The sequence below is a fragment of the Ylistrum balloti genome, unplaced genomic scaffold (genome assembly GCF_031769215.1).
Source record: "Ylistrum balloti isolate Yb309-2 unplaced genomic scaffold, AGI_CSIRO_Ybal_v1 Utg372024, whole genome shotgun sequence".
NCBI classification, from domain to species: Eukaryota; Metazoa; Mollusca; class Bivalvia; order Pectinida; family Pectinidae; genus Ylistrum; species Ylistrum balloti.
In genome coordinates, this window is record NW_026782982.1 from 154 (window position 1) to 20,538 (window position 20,385).

Sequence of the window (20,385 nt, forward strand, 5' to 3'; positions counted from 1 at the left end):
GTATCTCTATATATTTACTATATAATAAAATTTGATCGTATATATTTAGATGCATTATAGACACAGACGTACTAATGATTTTATACTTATGATGTATATCTTTAATGGATTTTTTTATAAAACAATGGCTAGGGCTATGACTTTGTCAATTGTAATGCATAATAGCTTTAAACCTACGTATTCAGCGGTAGTTACGTGGGAAACCATCGTAACAGTTTCATAAATTGCCGACATTAAATAGTGTAGGCCTGGCAGAAGTTGTGCAGTGGAGTTTCGTGTTGATGCTGTATATACTAAATAGTTTACTTTTGGATAAAATGGCTTTCCACTCGAATACATGTAAAGGACACATTGGACCTGCATGGTACAATACTGTTTTGTTTTCTCATTATGTTAATTTGCTTCCTTCTGTTCCATTCTCTGTTATATCTTTGAAACAGTGTGATGTGATGTAGGTGAAAACAGACAAAAGTCATACTTAAATTATTGCAAAATAGCGTAAAATATATTATAGCATACACTTAGTTATGAATCGAACACTTGTTTAGATGATGTTAATGCGTATTTTAGGTATACCGACACCAGTTACCTGGACGAAACTTTCACAAACAGCTGCTGCAGGTACAAACGTTATTAAACTCGACCAAGCTGTTAATTGGAATGTAGGAGATCAGATCATTATTGCCACAACGGGCGACATGAAGTCACAGTCTCAGAACGAACTCAAAACCATCACAGCGATAGCCGGAGACCTAAAGACCTTGACCTTAGACTCTAATCTCGCAAACGAGCACATTGCCGTCACTGAAAGTTTTGGAACCAGCGCTAATGCAGCCACCATGGATTTTGCAGCTGAAGTCGGTCTCTTAACACATAATGTTAAAGTTCAGGGCACAAGTGACGCGCAGTGGATTGAGAAAATTGAAGCATGTCCTGACGGCTTTGATACTGGTAAGCGTTTTTCATATTAGGAATGACCTTATATAGGCGTATTGTAAATCTAGTTTGATTAAGGCAATGCATATACTAACGACTGTATATTTTTTATGAAAATATTATTGTTCATACTTCACAATTATTGGGAAAAATAATACTAAAGCATACCATGTATCTGGTCTACAGGTGAGTTTGCCACCCAGACATGTTTTCAAGGACGTTTTGGCGAAGAAATGGGAAGCGATCAATTTGGCGGCCAAATAATGATTCATGCCCCCGAGTACGACACACATAGATCTACTGGCCGTTTACAATATGTAGAATTATTCCACATGGGTCAGGCCTTTAGACTGGGACGCTATCCTGTGCATTTCCATCTCAATGGCGACATGTCACACTGTTACGTCCGTGGACTGGGCATCCATGAAACGTTCAACCGTGCCGTGAATATACATGGTACAAAAAATCTGCTTGTTGAACACGTTGTTATCTATAACGTTATGGGAGGTGCCTTCTTCTTCGAGGACGGCATTGAGACTGGTAACATTATCCAGTACAACCTAGCTGTGTTCGTACGGGAGAGTTCAAGTCTACTTAACGATGATGTCACTCCAGCATCCTTCTGGATTACAAATCCGAACAATACACTCCAGCACAACCACGCTGCCGGTGGATCTCACTTTGGATTCTGGTACCGCATGCATGACCATCCGGAAGGGCCATCATTTACCCGCTCTGTCTGTCCCAAACTGATCACGTTGGGTACATTCTTCAACAATAGTGCTCACTCATTTGGTTGGTTTGGTCTTTGGATCTTTCCTACATACACACCTAGAGTAGACGGTATTTGTGGATCTTCTGTGCCACAACCCGTAAATTTTGATACATTCGATGCTTGGAATAACGAAAAAGGCGTAGAGACTGTGAACACCGGCGCCCTCCAGTTCAGTAAAATCCGTGCAGTAGCAAACAAAAAGGCTGGATTTGAAGGCAAACTTATTGTGGAAGGTGAAGATTCTTCAAATCCGTCAAATGAAGCTGCTATCAAGGACTCCCTAATTGTTGGTTACGCGTCATTTTCACCTAATTCTGTCTGTACTAATGGAGCTATTGTGCTTCCATACGGATTCATGTTTGGGGTAACAAATGTTGAATTTGTCAATTTTGATAAATCGAGCTGTTCCGCCTTTACCTGGACAAGAATAGACGGTACATGTGGTGACCAATGTGGTGGGTACTATTACAAAACATCAGGTCTGACCTGGACAAATTCTCCCAATCGTGGCCGATATGAATGGTTATTCGAGGGCGTTCTACATGATCTTGATGGCACTTTGTGCAACAGTGTAAATTGTAAAGTCGTACCAAGTACTGGAACACTCCCACCCAGTTGTACTGCATTCTCCGATTTCAATAACAGCATACCCGCAAGTGTATGTCCTTCTTCTGTCAAGTTCCACAGGTTTGGTTTTAATAACATTTTGCCTGCTTCTTTAGAATTCAAGCAAACTAATTTGACAAATCAGTACGGATCATCCCTCGGCGAGTATCGTGAAAAACGAATCACTCACAAGGGCGGCTGGGTAGTATTACTCGTTAGTAACGAGACCTATTCTCTTACTTTTGTTGACGCTGCAATCCAAACGAATCTCAGTTTCTCTGGCACACTTTACCATTTCGAGGTAAGTAGTTTTTTCTTTTTTCACCCGATGCAAAGACATACATAAAGTAACGATAACATTTATAGTTTGTATTCACAGCCGATAATTCTAACATCATGTTTTACGTTCAGGTTTAATTTAAGAATATGAAAACTAATAATTATTTAATTATAATGAAAAAGCCGCTGTTATAATTGAAACGAAAAGTATTGAACAAACATAAATGTTATTGTGAATTTAATATCCCTTTCAACAAGGAAATAAAACCCATCTTGGCATAAATCTAACTCAATTATTGTTATTATTTATCTTATAGAACAATGACTATATTTATCTGCGTCAAAAAGTAAACAAGAAACCAGACAGACTAAAGAGTGACGCCCGTGGATTTGTCGAGTCATCTGATGTGACTCTGGATCCTAGCGTTCATGTAAACGGGGACTGGACATACGATCATTATACCAACGAAATCACAATTCTTGGTTCGTGTACAAATCTCGGAATATTCCATATTACTTACCCGACCACATGAAATGTAAACACAATGACAATAGCTTAGCGCATTTATGGTTTATGAAAAAAACGGGAATTTCTTCTTGAATATTGAATTGTGAACATATTTGATAAAGAACAATCTGTCTAAAACGTAATTGAATCAGATAAGAAGTGCATTTGTATACAACAAAGCTTTATGGAATTGACAACAAAAAGCAACAATAAGTGTAATCCATGCACATTGATTTTCTGTCTCGGATTAAACCTGTCTATACTGAGTGTCATTAATCCGTAATGGTATTGAACATCAATTGTGTTTTAGTGCTTTAGTAAATATCTTTCTAACGATGTAATAGATCACGGAAGAAAATAAAATAGAAAGAGGAATGAAATGAAAAAAAAAAAAATGAAAAATACTCGATCATTACGTGTATGTTACAAAGTAATTACATAATTCTATTATGGTTCTTTTCTTGTATGAGATGCTTTTCAATCACACTATAATTGTGTGTGGGTTATTGTGAATGCTAACACGACTATCAGATCACTTGATTTCCTATCAATCCCTTTCGTCTTATATCTGTGTTTACTCTTTCAGTAAAAGGAAGCGGAGGAGCGAGCGGTAGGAAAAAGCGTGGTTCTCCCGCTTTGCCAACCGGTATCGCCAGTATATCATTCGATTTTCAGGCCTTCAAATGTTTCTACGCCAACTGTACACCACCACCGGATCCTAACACAGTACCCCCTGTCACTCAGCGACCATCGGATTTCGTGTATTGGTCAGAGGCAAACTCTTGGACTTGGCTTAACAATACACTTCCAGTAGCCAATACTGACCTGACTATTCCACAAGGTAATTATTGTCCCTGATTTGGGCGTTACAAGATTTACGTCTTACTTGAAGCCGAAGACGCTTACTCTTTAAGAAGACCTGGTCTTATTATCCCCTCCTTGTTTTGATGTGTGAAGTTATGTCATTTCCTTTATTGCTTTGAATCAGCTTAAATATTGTTTGTTGTTTGTTCCATCGATACGATGATGAAACACATGATACTATGAAGTGGCCTTTTCCTAAGTAGATGATTGATTATATATACAGCTGTATATTTTATTTTGACTACTAGCCACATCAATAGAATTTGATCTTAACCGAGTCTTTAGCCGACAATTATATTACAAACATTGATTATACTATTACATTGCTCTGACATAAGTCAAAGGTTATGTTAATTTAATTACTCATACTCATTAAGAAGTAATCAAAAAGTTTGCTTGCTTGTTTGTTTGTTGGTTTGTTTTGTTTTTGTTTTTGTTTTGTTTTTTTTGTTATGCTACCAGAATGACCAAGTTGATCACTTTGCGTCATTGATTCATGACAATGTTTTAAATAGTAAGCAAAATGTAATTTCGAACTGAATTTGAATCATCAGAGGTGTGGATGGTAGCAGACATGGCTATTCCCTCACTCAATAAGTTAATCCTGTATGGCGTCTTGGAGTTTGATCACGGCACGTCAGCTCCTTACCGTGACATTGACCTCAATGCCACCCACATCATCATTCTGGGAGGGCGACTTATAATAGGATGGCCGGATGCTCCCTACCTCGGTAACTCTCAAGTCATCCTTAGAGGCAGCTGGGATAGTGACGAGTACACAGATCTCACCAATTCTCCAACTGTGGGGGCGAAGGCAATTGGTATGTGTTGTTCAGTCACGTGTATGTATACTAAGTAGTGTTGCCGTCTGTTATAGATAATGGTAATGAATGAAAACTGGTTTGCAATTATTCTAGTCTTTTTAAATGATGACAAATTAATATGTTCAACAATAAGAAAGTCAAAAATTATAATGAAAAATGGTAACATTTTTACAAGCATTAACAATCAGATACCTGTTCATGTTATAAACTGTATACCAGACAATGCCGTTTGGGGCAGGTGTCACCATATTTATTCCTACAATTACAATGCTTTGTATGTAAAAATTACAAACAGGTGTATTTGGAGGCCTTGACCTTCACGGGATCGATGTTGGGGTGTCATGGACACGGTTAGCTTCGACAGCGAACGCCGGGGCATCCACAATCTCTTTAGCACAGGCTGTCAACTGGACTGCGGGTAGCGACATTGTTCTAGCGACAACAAGTTATGATATGTGGGAAACAGAGACATTCAGGATCACTGGAGTATCTACTGATGGACTGACGCTTACCCTTAACAGCTCGTTACTGTACAAACATGTTGGTATGTATGTACGAAAATCCCAGCCTTCACCATCATTGAAGTATTATCTGACATGATTTTTTATGCTTTCCGCATTCCTTAAAACAGATAATTCTTGTCAGTCGAAAAGATTGAGAATGATACTTCTCTTAAATTCTTAAATTCAAAATCATTATTATGGGCGAGGCTTTATTTTCGTTGGATTCGTGGGTACTGTAAGTTTTACTTTCATGAAATGAAATTAATATAAATGCATATATGGAGTTAATTTATCCACGAAATCGAATGCTAATGATCTTTAAAACTTGAGCCCATTGGAAATAAGTTATTTTACAGGTGGAAAGAAATAATAACAAAAGAAAAGGAAAATTGCAGTTAATTAATAAATTTGGTGGGACTATATTACATTATTGAAAGTTTTGGTATTTTAATTAAAATTGTAATTTAGAATTAGAGAAGACATTTTTTGCCAATGTTAATGAAATAAGAATAGAGGATGTAGATATTGGATTTTGTGTATTTTCTAGTCCATTCGGAGACAATAAATGGAAAAACCATCAGTCTTGGAGCCGAGGTTGGACTTCTCTCAAGAAATGTCAAAGTCGTCGGCGAGGACTATTCTAGAATGTTTAAGGAATCATTTGGTGCCCGGACGTTAGTAGGAACAGCACAAAAAGGAAGCAGCCAGTATATTGGTGAATGACGCCATTTGATAAATGAAATAAAGTGCAACATATAAATGATTTTGAGTAGTAAGGCTACATATTCATCTCGAGTCAAATTTAATTTCGTATTGAATGATAAACTGAAACGACGATGTTCAGCATTATTGTGATCACGTGGAATAGAAATATTAAAACGTAAAAAGTAATAATTTTGAAGTTAGAATTTCAGATTTCAAATCAGAATGTGTTTTTCCATAACGGTTTTTATGTTTGTATTCCAAGGTTATGCTCGCTTGAGCAATGTGGAGTTTTTCCACACGGGACAGGAAAGCTACACCGAATTCTACGATGCACGATTTTCATTGACATTCCTTGATGGTGGAACAGTCAGCAATATTAAACCTTCATACATAAACAAATGCGCCTTCCACAACGGGTTTTCTCCGGCTATTGGTGTTTTCGGAACGCATGGTTTGCCAATAGAAGATAACGTCGTTCATCATGCAATCTGGTGGGGTAAGTAACGAGAATATACGTTTTCACATATATCATTTCTTTGTTCCAACATTCACTTCCTTTATGATACATTAATGCCGCAGCTAGTTTAAAGGGATACGTAAGTTTACAATGACATGTACGTTTTTTAATCTTTCTTTTGATTATAAAAGTATTGTCAGCATTTTAGTTTCTTTAATATCAGTTTAGAGAAGCAAAATTGGTCGAAATAAGCCCACATGTAGAACATTGGAGTTCAGTCAGAAAAAAATAATACTGTGTAAAATACCCCTTTGATATATCGCTATTGTGCATGATACCTTTTCGGTTTCGAAATTTATTTTTTTTGAAAAGTGCTGTTCATTCGTAGATGTTATTGTATGCACCGTGTTTAACCCTTATTTGATGGGTTTAGGTATTGAAACGTCTTCTGATGATACACGACTGCGCCGAAACCTGGTAACACTTGTTGTATGGGAAGGAGCGTACCAAGACCGTCAAGAACCATTCAACTTCCGCTACAATGGTGGAATTCAAGCTCCAGATGCCAAGGCTATTATAATTGAGGATAATGTTGTAGCGGGAGCTGAAAGGGTTGCCTACAGGTTAGGGGCCATTGAATGCGGTGCTGTTGGTTATGGAAGTAATCTGGCTCACAGTTCCCTAATGGGATTCGGGATATTTCCCGAAGACAAGTTAACAGTTTCATGTGTTCAAATTTCAAATTTCACAGTTTGGAAATCTCGAGACGGTGGTATTTTTTATGAGAACAGTCCAAGTGCGGAAATAAAAGACGTTGTCCTAGTTGAAAACACTGTGGGTACTGCACCGTTTATTGTTGGCCCATCAGCTGTGGGGCATGAAACTGCTGATAAGTATGTCTTAATCAAAGATTCGACAATAGTTGGTGCGACAACTTCTTTTGATTGCACATCTGACGCATTGAAATCTGATGAAAATGTTCAATTTAGCAGCCAAGGTCGCACGTGGAACACAGATGGTAGTCACATCGGCGTTGGGTTTACTAATTTCTTCCAATCATCCAATAATATGCCAATGAAGCCACATTATGGGACCATGTCTTACTCTTCTTTGTTCGGAGTAATGAAACTTGACGGTAAGTGATTTTCGTACATAAAGGAATATAAATGAAATCTATTTAATTATGGGGTTTGTACACAGTCCCATTGAGGTTCTGACATATCATTCAATCACTTCGGATATTCCATAGTCGCCTCCTAGGCTTCTAATTTCAGATTCATAGTATCACAGACAAGTCCTAGAAGGACGAAACAGCTGTATGATGCAGTTTGATTATTTTTGCGGGTCTACTTTACGTAACACACAACAATTCTGCGAGAATTCATCTTACGCTGTAAAGTGAGATATTTAGCTCCATATAAAGCTAATGTTAGCCAGTTAATCATCTATGTGTTGATCATGGACGAAGCAGCTGGTGCAAAATGTGCAATTTCCATACATCATAGAATAAATTTAATATGTTACTTACATACGTTATACACAAGGGTATCTCAATATCAAAATTTGCAGGTATATCACATCTGGCATCACAAGGAATATCCTAAAATCTAGTTGTGTGCAGTATTTACTTTAGACGAAACAATCAGCTGCCTCTTAAAATAGGTTTCTGCTTGACGTATAGTGTCTATTCTTATTTTTGAACAGGTGTATCATTTGCTCATTTCAAAACAACTTGTGGCAGGAACGACTTCGCTGTAACCACGAATGCGAAAGGCGACGATGGCCAACATCCGATTGAATCGAAGAACGCATTTACCACTGATGTAGCAACAAATAACAAAATATTCTATCACAGGCCAAATGTGGGGTAAGAAATGTTATTTATCAAAAGATTTTCCTTAGTGTCTTAGATTTCGTCCTCTAACTATTCAAATCAAAGATGTATCTAACTATTGAGATTGCTAGTAGCATAGTATGTCGCTAATAAAATGTCTATTGTCGCATGAATGTGTATGTTCGGTTAATATGCACTCTAAAGGGAAAAACAAATAAAAGAATAATTCTTTTTACTTCATTCGTCTTCAGAAAAATTAACAGTGCCGATTGTGTGGATATGGACTGTGATGGTCTGAAAAAGGATTTGTTTACTGACCAGGACGGTACCTTCCTTGGAAGTGTTGGAGCAGTTATTTCAGAATCGGAATGGCAGTGGGATGGTGATCCACGCAGAGGTCTTGGTGATTACAGAATTCCAAAAACAATGCTAACTGAACAAGATGGAACGCGCATACCGGTCAATAATATAGCACCTAACAAAGGTAAGTAACTGATATTCAACAGAATATAAACACCAAATAAATCTATGCGCAGTTGCATCAAAATAACTTTAAATTATAATGTAATATAAAGTATTTTAACAAATCTAAACATTTCTCCTCAGTCGATGGTTGGTTACCTCCAAAGCAGATAAGACAACGTCCTGTTATAAGGTCTATGTCGGCAGCTGTACATGTTTAAATCAATCCGAACAATATCGTAGATTAAAACCGGGGGTGGTGGAGGCACAACGTCACACAGTCGATGAAATTCGGTAAATTCTTCCTGGAACTGCCGTGGATGCAGAAATGTACAGAGTCCTCACCAACAAAGTGTAGAATGTAGGTCGAGAGTGAAGATAAAACAAACAGCTCCTTCGCAAATTTATTCGTGCATCAAGTTGATGACATGTTTCGGATCCAAGTGATTCAAGCTCAATACTAACATTACATGTAGAGCAGTGATTAAATTAGTTAATTATTTCATTATAACAATGATTTTTCTGTATCCGATATTATCATAGGTATCATCCGCAACAGCAACTGTGTTTTACACTCGACATGGCAGGCTTATGAGTGTCACAACCTCAACTACAAGATTCTTATCATCGAAAGTATGGATTCGGACACTGAGACCCGCCGAGTATCACCTGTTGCTATTCTGGGAGACGGGTATCTTGATCTCATCAATGGCCCCCAGGATCATGGATGGTGTAGCGGCTACACCTGTCGTAAACGAGTTTCAACCTTTATGGCCATGGTGGCTACAGGTATAGATTTTAGCATTTCATCTATCAAATATTTTGTCGTTATTCTAACTTACGTGGTGGATGTTGGTGCTGAAGCAGAATATGCTCACTCTTCCGGAACGTCGGGTCTTATTCTCCTTTGTCTTATTTTTCTTGTCACTTTCCAGGAGTCTCCTCCTGTTATCACTTCGCCCTGATTGAATATGAGTTAAGAATAGTATTCAGTCAATTACTTAGTATTTCCTTTGCTGCCCTTGCAACGAGGAAAAATGGAAGTGTGATAAGTGATGTAATTTGTATTTAATGATATTTTTAAAGCCTACGAACATTACATCCGTGAGATACACATGTATAGGCAATACTGCCTTATGTCTCTTAATTGGGTAGATATAAGGCTGTTTGGTGCATTTTGTCTCCCTTTAGAAATATGTTATTTATAAATGTTAGATTTTTAGTAAAAAATAAAAAATTAGAAACCAGGTCAGAATACAGTTTTTTGTGTTTTTTTACTTACAGAAAAAGAATACCTCATTCACTTTACTGGAACATCGCCCCAACATATTCGATATTTCCTGCTGAACTCCGACGATACAGAATCAATCAAGCTTGCAGTCTGGTATTCTCAGCCTAATAGGCGCGATCTCTATGTCGATGGAAATTTAGTTGCTCCGAAAAATGGTAGAACAGTGAACGGTGCTTACATACTAGACCCGCCCACGTATCCTGAAGAATTCATGCCAAATATCACAGACACGTCTGGTCAGAATTACTACGACCGTGACTCTGGACTTCTCCATTTCACTATCAGAGGGAAAAAAGCAGTTGAGGTCAGAACGGATCCTTCAGTTATCATTTCCTTCCAATTTCCGGCCACGACAATCGATGATTTCTTTGGTCCTCAATTGATACAGCACCTTGCAGCATTCTTCGACCTCCCTCCAAACAAGGTCAGACTCGTAAAGGTAGTAAGGGAGACAACTCCAACAGGAAGGCGCAAGAGGTCTGTGACGTATGATGAAGCTGTCGTGGAGATTTCCGATAACCCTCAGTCCAGTAAGTCTTCAAATCGATCAAAACATATGTGTTTATTTTTGTGTATTTATGTAAAAATAGATATGCATGTACATTAGTTAACAGTTAGATTTAACTTTGTCTTTATGTTTAAGCGTTTGGGTAGAAATATTGCACTTCATAAAATGATTAAGTAAAAGACATTCTCATCGAAAGATTTTATTTATCATTTTGTCAAGTATTTAACTTTCGTCTATCTTACCGTGAAATATATATATTGTATAACGAAATTACTGTTCCTTTCCATCAATCACGTGACCTAGAAATGGGGCAGCATTAAAGCTGGTCAGATATTTTCACCTGCGCAAACTTTTGTCTTACATGTAAAACAAACATCTCGATTCTCATTTGCCTTGGCAAAGTATTAAGAATAATGCCCGGCCAAATCAGCGAGTAGTTGTAACTTGCTATAAATGAATTAATATTCAAGTAAGTTATATCACGTTCTCAAATGAGCACACGCATAAATAACGGAACCAACAAGCAAAATAGCGGGCAACAAATACGTCCAGCTTCATATCGCGGAAAGAAATATAATATTTCTCAATGAGAGATCGCTAAGACGACTATCAAAGTTCCCAATATTTTTCATCAACCTCTTGTTTCTGAAATCCTTTGATACGAGTTTGTCGTGATCGAAAATCATGATACTGGGAACAGGTTAAGGAATATCGAATAAAAATTAAAAAAAAACACCATAATTATATTTTAGGCTGTGGATGCTGCAGTTCAAAAAATTGGTAGACTTGCAATTGGGAAATTTCATAAAATTCATAACGCATACAGCTTGATGGAGAGTTGTCCATTTTGGTTTCAACACGTTTACAAAATATGTCTATTTGCTACCGTGCTTAATCGAAAATTCATCCTATGATAAAAAACAAAATGAATTTGTTTTCATTTGATGTGATCTAAGAAACTCACCACAGAATTTTCATATCTACTTCAATTTTATGAAAAAGAGTATTTGTCTCGTTGCATATGTTCCCATTTCAAATGTGCACTCATGTAAGATATTTTATATATGGACTATAACATTACAATGATGGTTTGGTGCACTGGCGAAAATTTCATTTTTCTTTAGACATTAACGACACCAGTGAATTGTCCTCAGAACAGCTTCAGAATATTTCCAATACGTTGATTAACGAGATTCAACTTGGAAACATAAGTGACGTCCTCAACACGACAGTAACAAGAGTGGCTGTAGTAGAACCACTTCCGTCTCCGGGAACCCAAGAGTGGAACGATACCACAACCGACTCGCCATACGTTGTCATAGTCGAGGCAACAAGCATGCGCTTTAACCCAGCACCCGAACCACTACACGAAGGAGTTGTGTTCAGAACCCAGCCTAAGATACAAGTTCTTGATGCACAGGTTTGTTTGAAATTGACCACCCTTAAATGCGTTTTTGTTTGATTTCTGGAACAAGTTACATAGTTCACATTTTGTTTCTCAACATAGTACTCAAATTATTTTGACTACAGTCCAACTTCCAAACTATCGTCTTTCCTTGGGCAGTAGATGGGATCTTACGTTACTCACTGTTACTATTACACAGTTGAAAAGTTGAATCATTGAATTGATATACATTACTTGTTAAGAACTTTTAGTTACGATTTTCCATAATGTCATGATTTAATCTTAAATGATGGAATGATGTATTATAAAGTCCGTGATATCCCCTCTCTGTTGGCACTCAGACGATCGTGGAATCTGGCCCCACCCCCACCCCCTAGCTATGTCTAGCGAATATGCTATTCTATTCTTTCTTATTTCTATCCTTTTTATCAATTTTTTTTAAGGGGAAGCAGCAACCGGACACTGCTGTTTGTAGTTACATGAATGACCTTGCCCAAGTTGATTGGTGGTCTAGATTTAGAATAACTACAATTAATTGCTACTTTTTACTAGAATCATTTACAGTGTTGAATGTGGCTCTTATCATATATCAATATTTGCTCTCAATAACGATTTAAGTAATGCATTTCAAGACCAAATTAGACTGATTGTTTTCATAGTAGTTAGAGTGGTGGGAAAGGGATGAACAGAAGGACGTCTCTGTTCAAAACGACATTGAATCTAAATGCAGGTTATAATTGCAATACATTTTAACTTTTTTTAATATATAATAAGAATAATATATATAAGAAACGTTCAAAGTTCACCCCTGCAATATGTCTTAGTTGTAAGGAATTTATGGAATATTTTGCTAGGTATTACATCAAGAATGATCTCCCTTATCGAAAGTCTACCCTAAGATCAGTCAAGCGTGACAATGTCATTGTCTAACTTTGTGAGCTTCCTGAGTCCAAATCTCTTAGTTCAGCCACATTAATTTTTCACGTTGGCTTTTTGATTTCACCATTAATCGAAATGCCATGCTCAACGCAAATTTAGAGGAGTAGAGCAATTGCGATGTTGACGGATCGGTATAACCAAACTGCTGCCGAACGGCAGTTTAGCGTTGCCCCGTGTACAATTAACCGTCTCTATACACGTTTCAATGCTACTAGCTTAGTTTCCGATCTTCCCAGGAGCGGTCGTCTGTGTATAACGACAACGCGACAAGACAGGGCGATATGATTGTCGCACTTGCGCAACAGATTCCAGACTGGTGTAGAGACTGCGTCTCATACTTCAGGTACTCATGGCAGACCCGTAAGTACTCAAACTGCCAGGAACCGCTTGCGTGCCGAGAGAATCATCGCGCGCCAACCTTTTGTCAGGCCACCTGTGACAACATGTAGGCGGCAAGTGTGTCTTGACTGGATGCGTAAAAATGGCACGAATAGGTTTCAGATGCGTCGGTGCTGTTGTGTGATGATAACCGATGAGTCTAGATTCTGTCTGTATTGGTCAGACAGAAGAAAAAGGGTATATCGACGCATGCGTGGTTGAACTCGATAAATTCGGTGGGGCTTCTGTAATGGTTCGGAAAGGCATCTCCCATGAAGTAACACCCCCCCCCCCCCCCCCACCCCACCCCCCTCCCCCCCAATTAGTGGTCCTGGATCCAAGACGCAAGTCCGTTTGATACTGGGGTAGATCCTCCATACTCAAACCACATGTCCTTCCACTTCTCAGACATTACAACACACATTTCCAGCAAGGAAATGCTCGACCGCATGTTACCGGAGTCTGTCGTGATTTTCTCACGGCTAACAACGTTCAGCCTCTGGATTGGTCTCCATATAGCTCCGATATGTCTTTTATTGAGTATATGTGGAATGAGCTGGACAGGCGTATTAGGAACATACCACAACCCCAACTAACCGCGCCCAGTTGATCGCAACATTAACATAAGATTGGAACAACATTCCCTTAAGGCGCATTAATATTCTCATGAATTCAATGCATAGGATAATCAATGCAGAAACTCGTGCAAGAGGTGCCCACACTTGATACTGAAGTGTCATTTTCTTTTCGCAGGTATCACACTTTAAGTAACTACTGACGACTCGAGTGACGTCACACATGTTTTTCCTCTACAGTATCGTAAAGAGTACACTTGTCACTTCACATTCATATGAAATTTTGTAGAAATTCCCAAAAATACCACAAGCTTTTAATTGCATAATTTAATTGTGCGTTTCTTTTTCTTGTTGAGTATATAATCAAATACATGTGTTAAATACTGTTTATTTCTTTTCATAAATCTGTCCTACATACAATGTTAACAAAACGGAATATGTTTAGGGAGCACTGATTTGAATTGTAAAGCAGCATCTTATGTTAGTGCCAACACATACTAAAAGCATCTGCCACAAACTGTATATATAGTGATATAAATCATATATATTTTACTATGTATTGCTCTCTGTCTCAAACATAATATCATAACTGCAAAGTAAACATTCTTGCACCCTGAAAATTCAATGTAAAAGGAAATATCAAAATCTGGACTTGTGCATTAAAATACTCATAACACTTTCGTGCTCGTATAAATATCCATATTCATAAACATGAACGTAAACATTAGAATTTCTTCAAGTTTATCTGATTTTACTGCTGACTTGTATTAAGCAAACCTGGTTATCGGCATATTGGTTTGTTTATGGCCGGTACATCGGCAAATTGTATGGAACTGAACACACGCGTCATATGTACGTGCGTAAGTACCCCCTTTTCACTCCGAAACTAATGACTCGACATCATAGGAAAAAAATCCTTTAACAACCAGCGGTACAACCATATAATAAGTTATGTTGCCTGTTATATACATAGTTATTTCATAACAATAGCAACCCTTTTTTATCTCAATATTGTTTAATGATTTTATACAGGGCCAGCCGATAACAAATCTAGGGACAGACTCCCAGCCCTGGCAAATCACTGCGTCCTTGCGTCTCGGTGGATCCAACCCGTCCGCTAGCCTTACCGGTAATCTTACCGTCGAGTTTGTCAATGGCTGGGCCAACTTCACCGATCTGCTTATTACACAACTTGGCAGTGACTTTTATATTGACTTCAACCTGACCTCCCCATCTGATTCAAACTTTACCATCGCCTCTGATCCACTGACTGTTACTGGTCGACCAATCACAGCCTCTGTTGCATCAATGACCACTTCCCCAATTGAAAACGATAACTTTGCACTCCGTGTAGAGCTTCGTGATGGACTAACCTCAGAACTTATCCCGGATATTGCCTGGAGGGTAAGTCTTGTTAACAATTATTGAAATCTTTCATTATAGTTCTTCCGCTCCATGTTTAGAGTAATCTCACAGTGCCAGGAAAAGCTTATATATCGTAGTAAAATTCTCTTGATGAAAGTACATTAAAATAAATATGACATACATGTTGGTTAACTGTTAATACATGACGAATGGATATTTTGGCACTTTCCAGCGAGTAAACGATTGTTGTTGCGACGTTGTGATATTGGCTTGTGTTCTATGCCGGATACGCGAAATTGAAATTCGTGCCAATTTCGTTTGTGCAAAATTATGCCTATGTAAAGTAAAATCTGGAATAATTAAAACAAATTCATGAAAACCCTAAGGCTCCATATCTTTCAAAATCAGAAAGAGTCCTCTCTTGCGTCAATGTCTGATGTTTAGACAAAAGTTCTCGCTCATGTTCACTAGGTCTAGAGCTTCAATCGGCGCTCGATGAACTTCCATTTCTATATAAGATTTTATTCTACACGATATTAATGTATGCATTTTCCCCGGTATGGATGATTGCTAATGCGGCTAAATGATCTTTTCATCACAAAACAGAATTAACATCTGATAATTATTGCCGCTAAATTATTTTACACAAAAAACAAATTTAATATATGAAAATTACTGCATATAATCGATTTTCCTCACAAAACGAAAGTAACATATAATAGTTATTGCAGCTAAATGATTTTACACACAAAACAAAGTTCACTTGATAATGATTGCAGCTAAATTATCTATTTCACAAAACATTAATGTACGATAATTATTACAGCTGAATTATTTAACTCACAATACAAAATTAGTATATGAAAATTATTGCAGATAAACGATTTTCCTTACAAAACTAAATTAACATATGATAATTATTGCATCTGAATGAGTTTCCTCAGAAATTGAATCAACATGTGGTGATTATTGCAGGTAAATGACTTTTCTCACTAACAGTAAGGACACATATGAACACTCCATATAACATATTTTCATTATTATGCTAATATTGCAGATTTCAGAATAATCTGCAGAATCTGCGTTCAAATTTGTCATCAACATATTCAACGAATTATGTAAAATTTCGGTATTTTTAATCCCTTGATGAATTCTTATTAAGTATGTATTGTTATAATGTCGCTGTTTATAAAACATAATGATGAGAGATATATTCTAATTTATTGTGCGATATGAAGTTACATGTGTTTGGTTCATACTTTTTAGTAGGTCCGTTGGTTTCGTTGCTGTCAACTTTTTATCATTTATTTCCTTGGCTGGTACCATCGATGTATTAAAATGCGCATGACCTTTCGGAAAATGTAGCTTTGTTCTCATTGAGTTGTTATTTATTTTGTTATTTTTGTTCTTGCCTTTCTTCAGCTTGAATCAAGATAATGCTGACATGTGATTTTTACCCTTTTTTGTTTTGTAAATGACTGCTACAGTAATAAACCTACGCTAAATTACTGTTTCCATCAGAACAGCGAATATAAGATAGGGTCACAATTTCAGAAATTGATTCATACTATCGGACATTTATTTTCTTCTTATTTGTTGTATTTCAGATAATGAATAAATTGACTCTCCCTGATGTATTATTGTATTTGAATGAAATGATTGACTTTACAGCCTAACATTATACTAGCAATCTTACTACTTCTTCATAAAATTTCAGAATATTCGATGTAATTAGACAACGATTTTCCTGCCCACATCCCATCTTTAAACTACTCGTTACAAACCGTTATACATAACGTTTACGACTTAAATGATATATGTTTTGTCCCTATGAATTAATTCCTGAAATAACCTATAACTTACACTGTAAAAACAGGGCCATACCTGGACATTGACAGTGGAACTGAACAAACCAGAAGTTCACACCGGCGAGATGATTGGATCAAATCTAACGTTATTTTCCACTTCCTCAAGTTCTGCTAACTTCTACTCACTGAACTTTACCTCCCTTGGTATCTACACGTTGAGATTGCATATCTACACGACACCCGCTGGCTATGACTTTTACGAAGAGCTGCAGATAGTTGTGAGAACACAGGTGCAGACGACCATTGCTGTTGAACAGACGACTGTGATTGTGATGAAATTTGAATCAGCTGATTACAACGCTGTAGTTGGTACTGATGATAAGGCGTTCGGTACCATGGTGACATCTCAGTTTATTTTGATATTCCAAGAGATCCTGTTTAACTCCGTGTCCGTGACCCCAGGTAAGATGAATATTTAACATGCGACTGATAGAGTATATATACAAATATTATATGTTACCTTGCCAAACGTTTTGATATTACAAATAAAAATCACGAATTTTAAATCTGATAATCATTCTATAGTTATCTAACAACATCAGTATTTTAAAAATTACAATAAATCGATACGAATTGATTCGGAAACAAAACTAGTTAAAACGGATCATTAATTAGTGCACAGTGTACTACTGAGAAGTATATATAAATTTGACATCAGAACCATTGTATATTTGATTCAATATCAAATAATGAATTAAAGTTATCTATATCGATGCTTGTTTTTCCTGTTACAGGGAGCATTGTTGTGTCATTTTCCGTCAGTGGGGGAATATCCAATATCAACGCGACAGTGTATGGCATGTGTGAGTCGATACAGAACGGATCGACCTTCACTTTCAACTCGCAATCGCTGACACTGTCTGGGTACCTGACGGTGGGAGGAATATCCTACTATGGTTCCCTCTGTGGACCAATAGTAAGTATTATTATACATTATATAAACAGTGATGTATAATGCTCGCTCTATATGCTTTCCACATGGTTGTTATTTTACTTCTCATACAAGATACCAGGAGTGTTGTTCTTCTTGAATATTGTTGGTATTTTTGCAAAGCTATTTAGAATGCAAAATTGAAATTTAAATTGACACAGAATTGCAATTGCAACATTTTGTGTAGACAAAAATGTCCAGGCATGACTGTGTAGTACTTATGATTCACAATAGAAATCAATATGGAAAGAATATCACCCAACACTTATCAGTGATGACACAGATGCAAAATAGTGCACTTATGTTTATCTCCTGCAGGCCACCTCCACTACACCTGAATCGGGTCTTGGCAATACTGAACTGGCTCTGATTATCTCCCTTGTTATTGTATCCGTTCTTCTAACTGTACTCATCATAGCTATTGTTTACTGGAAGTGCAAAGTCCATCCAAAGACCAAGACAAGAGGTGAGAATCGAAACGGTTATATTTCATAAAGCAATGTAAGACTTTCTAACACAATGATTTATATTGAAATGAATTCTACATTAATAATTAACGTTTATTTTCTATAATCTAATGTACCAGATCGTCTTTGTTGTAGATGGGTGATGTCCGACATGTTCTGTATCATATTTTTTGGTCGTTCCCTTTTGTCACATTGTACTTCCACAATAATGTACAGTGATGCTTAAACTAGACAATTCATACTCATTCAACACCTCTTATAATTTGACGTAATTATATGTTTCCAACTAAATCAGGGATTTCCGTTATAGCTATAGACAACCCACAAGGTAACAATAAATTTTGCTGAAATACGACTTCGTCCGTTATCAGATAATCGGGATGTGTTTTGTTACTAACGAAAGAATGACATATCTAAGCATACTAACGAGCGATGGCAAAAACAACACGGTAACATTTAAAGAAAAAAAAAACAAAAATCACTTTTCTTTAAGCATCAGTTCTCTTGACAGATCAGTTCAGTGACGAAGTTTATAAATCCGTAACTTCCGATGTTATTAATCGGAACATTACCCGGTCCTGTATAACGGAAAATTCGACCAGAACATTACACTTTTCGACTTCAGTTCTAAACATTTTAATGTCACCCAGAAGAATTTATTTGATAGTCTGCACACCAAGTTGATTACATATTAAAGAAAGATATCTTTGAAAATATTAAACCTGTTCAGAACGACCAGTCGATTGGCTGTAATGGACGATTTGAAAAGATAATAATTAGTCGATACTTAATAAAACAAACCATTATTCTGTAGTTATAAAATAAAGGAAACTATTATTCTGTAGTTATAAAATTAAACAAAGTATTTCAGTATTTTTGGCCATGTTTGGTTTTCCAATTAATGGTAATGAATTCAGATTTTTCCAAAATATTTTAGTATATGAAATTTCACTGTGTCTATTATTTCAGATTTGAGCAAATACCATAATTACATGGACCAACCGCAGACAATTGAGGATATCCTGTTCCGAGAGAAATCCTTTATGAGCATCCGTGAAAAGACCTCGGTGATACCGCAAGCTCCTGCAGCTACCAACATCAACAGTCTGGGTTACAACTCGCAGAAAAGAAGCCCCCTACCCTACTAGGCTTTCGTGATACCGGAAACTAAATTCCCCCATAAGTAGTTTCTACTACCTTTTTATAGCAAATCTGTGATATCGTGTTTCGTTATTGTTCGTGTGCTATCATACTTATTGATATTACCTTCTGTACATCATGTTCTTTGTTTGACATGAAGTACCTATAATATGAAATGTTTATGTTCAGTTGAGGAAAATGATTATAATGAAAATGTCTATATAATAAGGATTGTACTGTTTGTTACCACTAATGGATTTTTTGTTTTCAAAAATGTTTATTTTTTTTCATATTTGCAGGAGGTAATAATTTGTAGAAAAATAATCACCATCGTTAAAGTGGCCTTTGGTATGCACACACAAAATAAATACATAAATATATATATATATATGTACTTAAACAAAATACGTTGATGAAATAAGGAATAATTCTGGACATATTTCTAATGAGTTTTTTTCTTACGTGTTCTTTTACGTGCACTCTCTTCAAATACATTATCTATTTATCTTTTCGATATCTTAATTGTAAAGTCCGTCCATCTTTTCTTTATTTTATTTACAATATAAAGTACACATTCCGTCCATCTTTTCTTTATTGTATTCACAATATACAGTTCACATTCCGTCCATCTTTTCTTTTTTCAAGGTACAATACCCATCTATGTTTTCTATATTGTGGTTAGCTACGTTTTTATATGACTTTTATTGCATTTGATATTCTCTAACATATTACGTAATTGGGTTATTAGATGTCCTAATGAAAGAC

General features: G+C 36.7%; 1 protein-coding gene across 1 annotated transcript; it reads left to right on the top strand.

Moving 5' to 3' along the window:
* Positions 1 to 301: 301 nt before the first annotated feature.
* On the top strand, positions 302 to 19,628 carry LOC132564167 (fibrocystin-L-like; the record flags this gene model as incomplete). Its single annotated transcript, XM_060228844.1, has 20 exons — positions 302 to 364; positions 571 to 951; positions 1,123 to 2,618; positions 2,914 to 3,079; positions 3,691 to 3,945; positions 4,523 to 4,789; positions 5,088 to 5,336; positions 5,843 to 6,010; positions 6,263 to 6,496; positions 6,891 to 7,592; positions 8,162 to 8,324; positions 8,543 to 8,775; positions 9,297 to 9,542; positions 10,038 to 10,574; positions 11,677 to 11,972; positions 14,882 to 15,253; positions 17,091 to 17,484; positions 17,817 to 17,998; positions 18,332 to 18,479; positions 19,450 to 19,628. Coding segments are annotated over 20 exons (6,731 nt in total), but the record flags the coding sequence as incomplete, so codon positions are not given.
* Between the last annotated feature and the right edge of the window lie 757 nt (positions 19,629 to 20,385).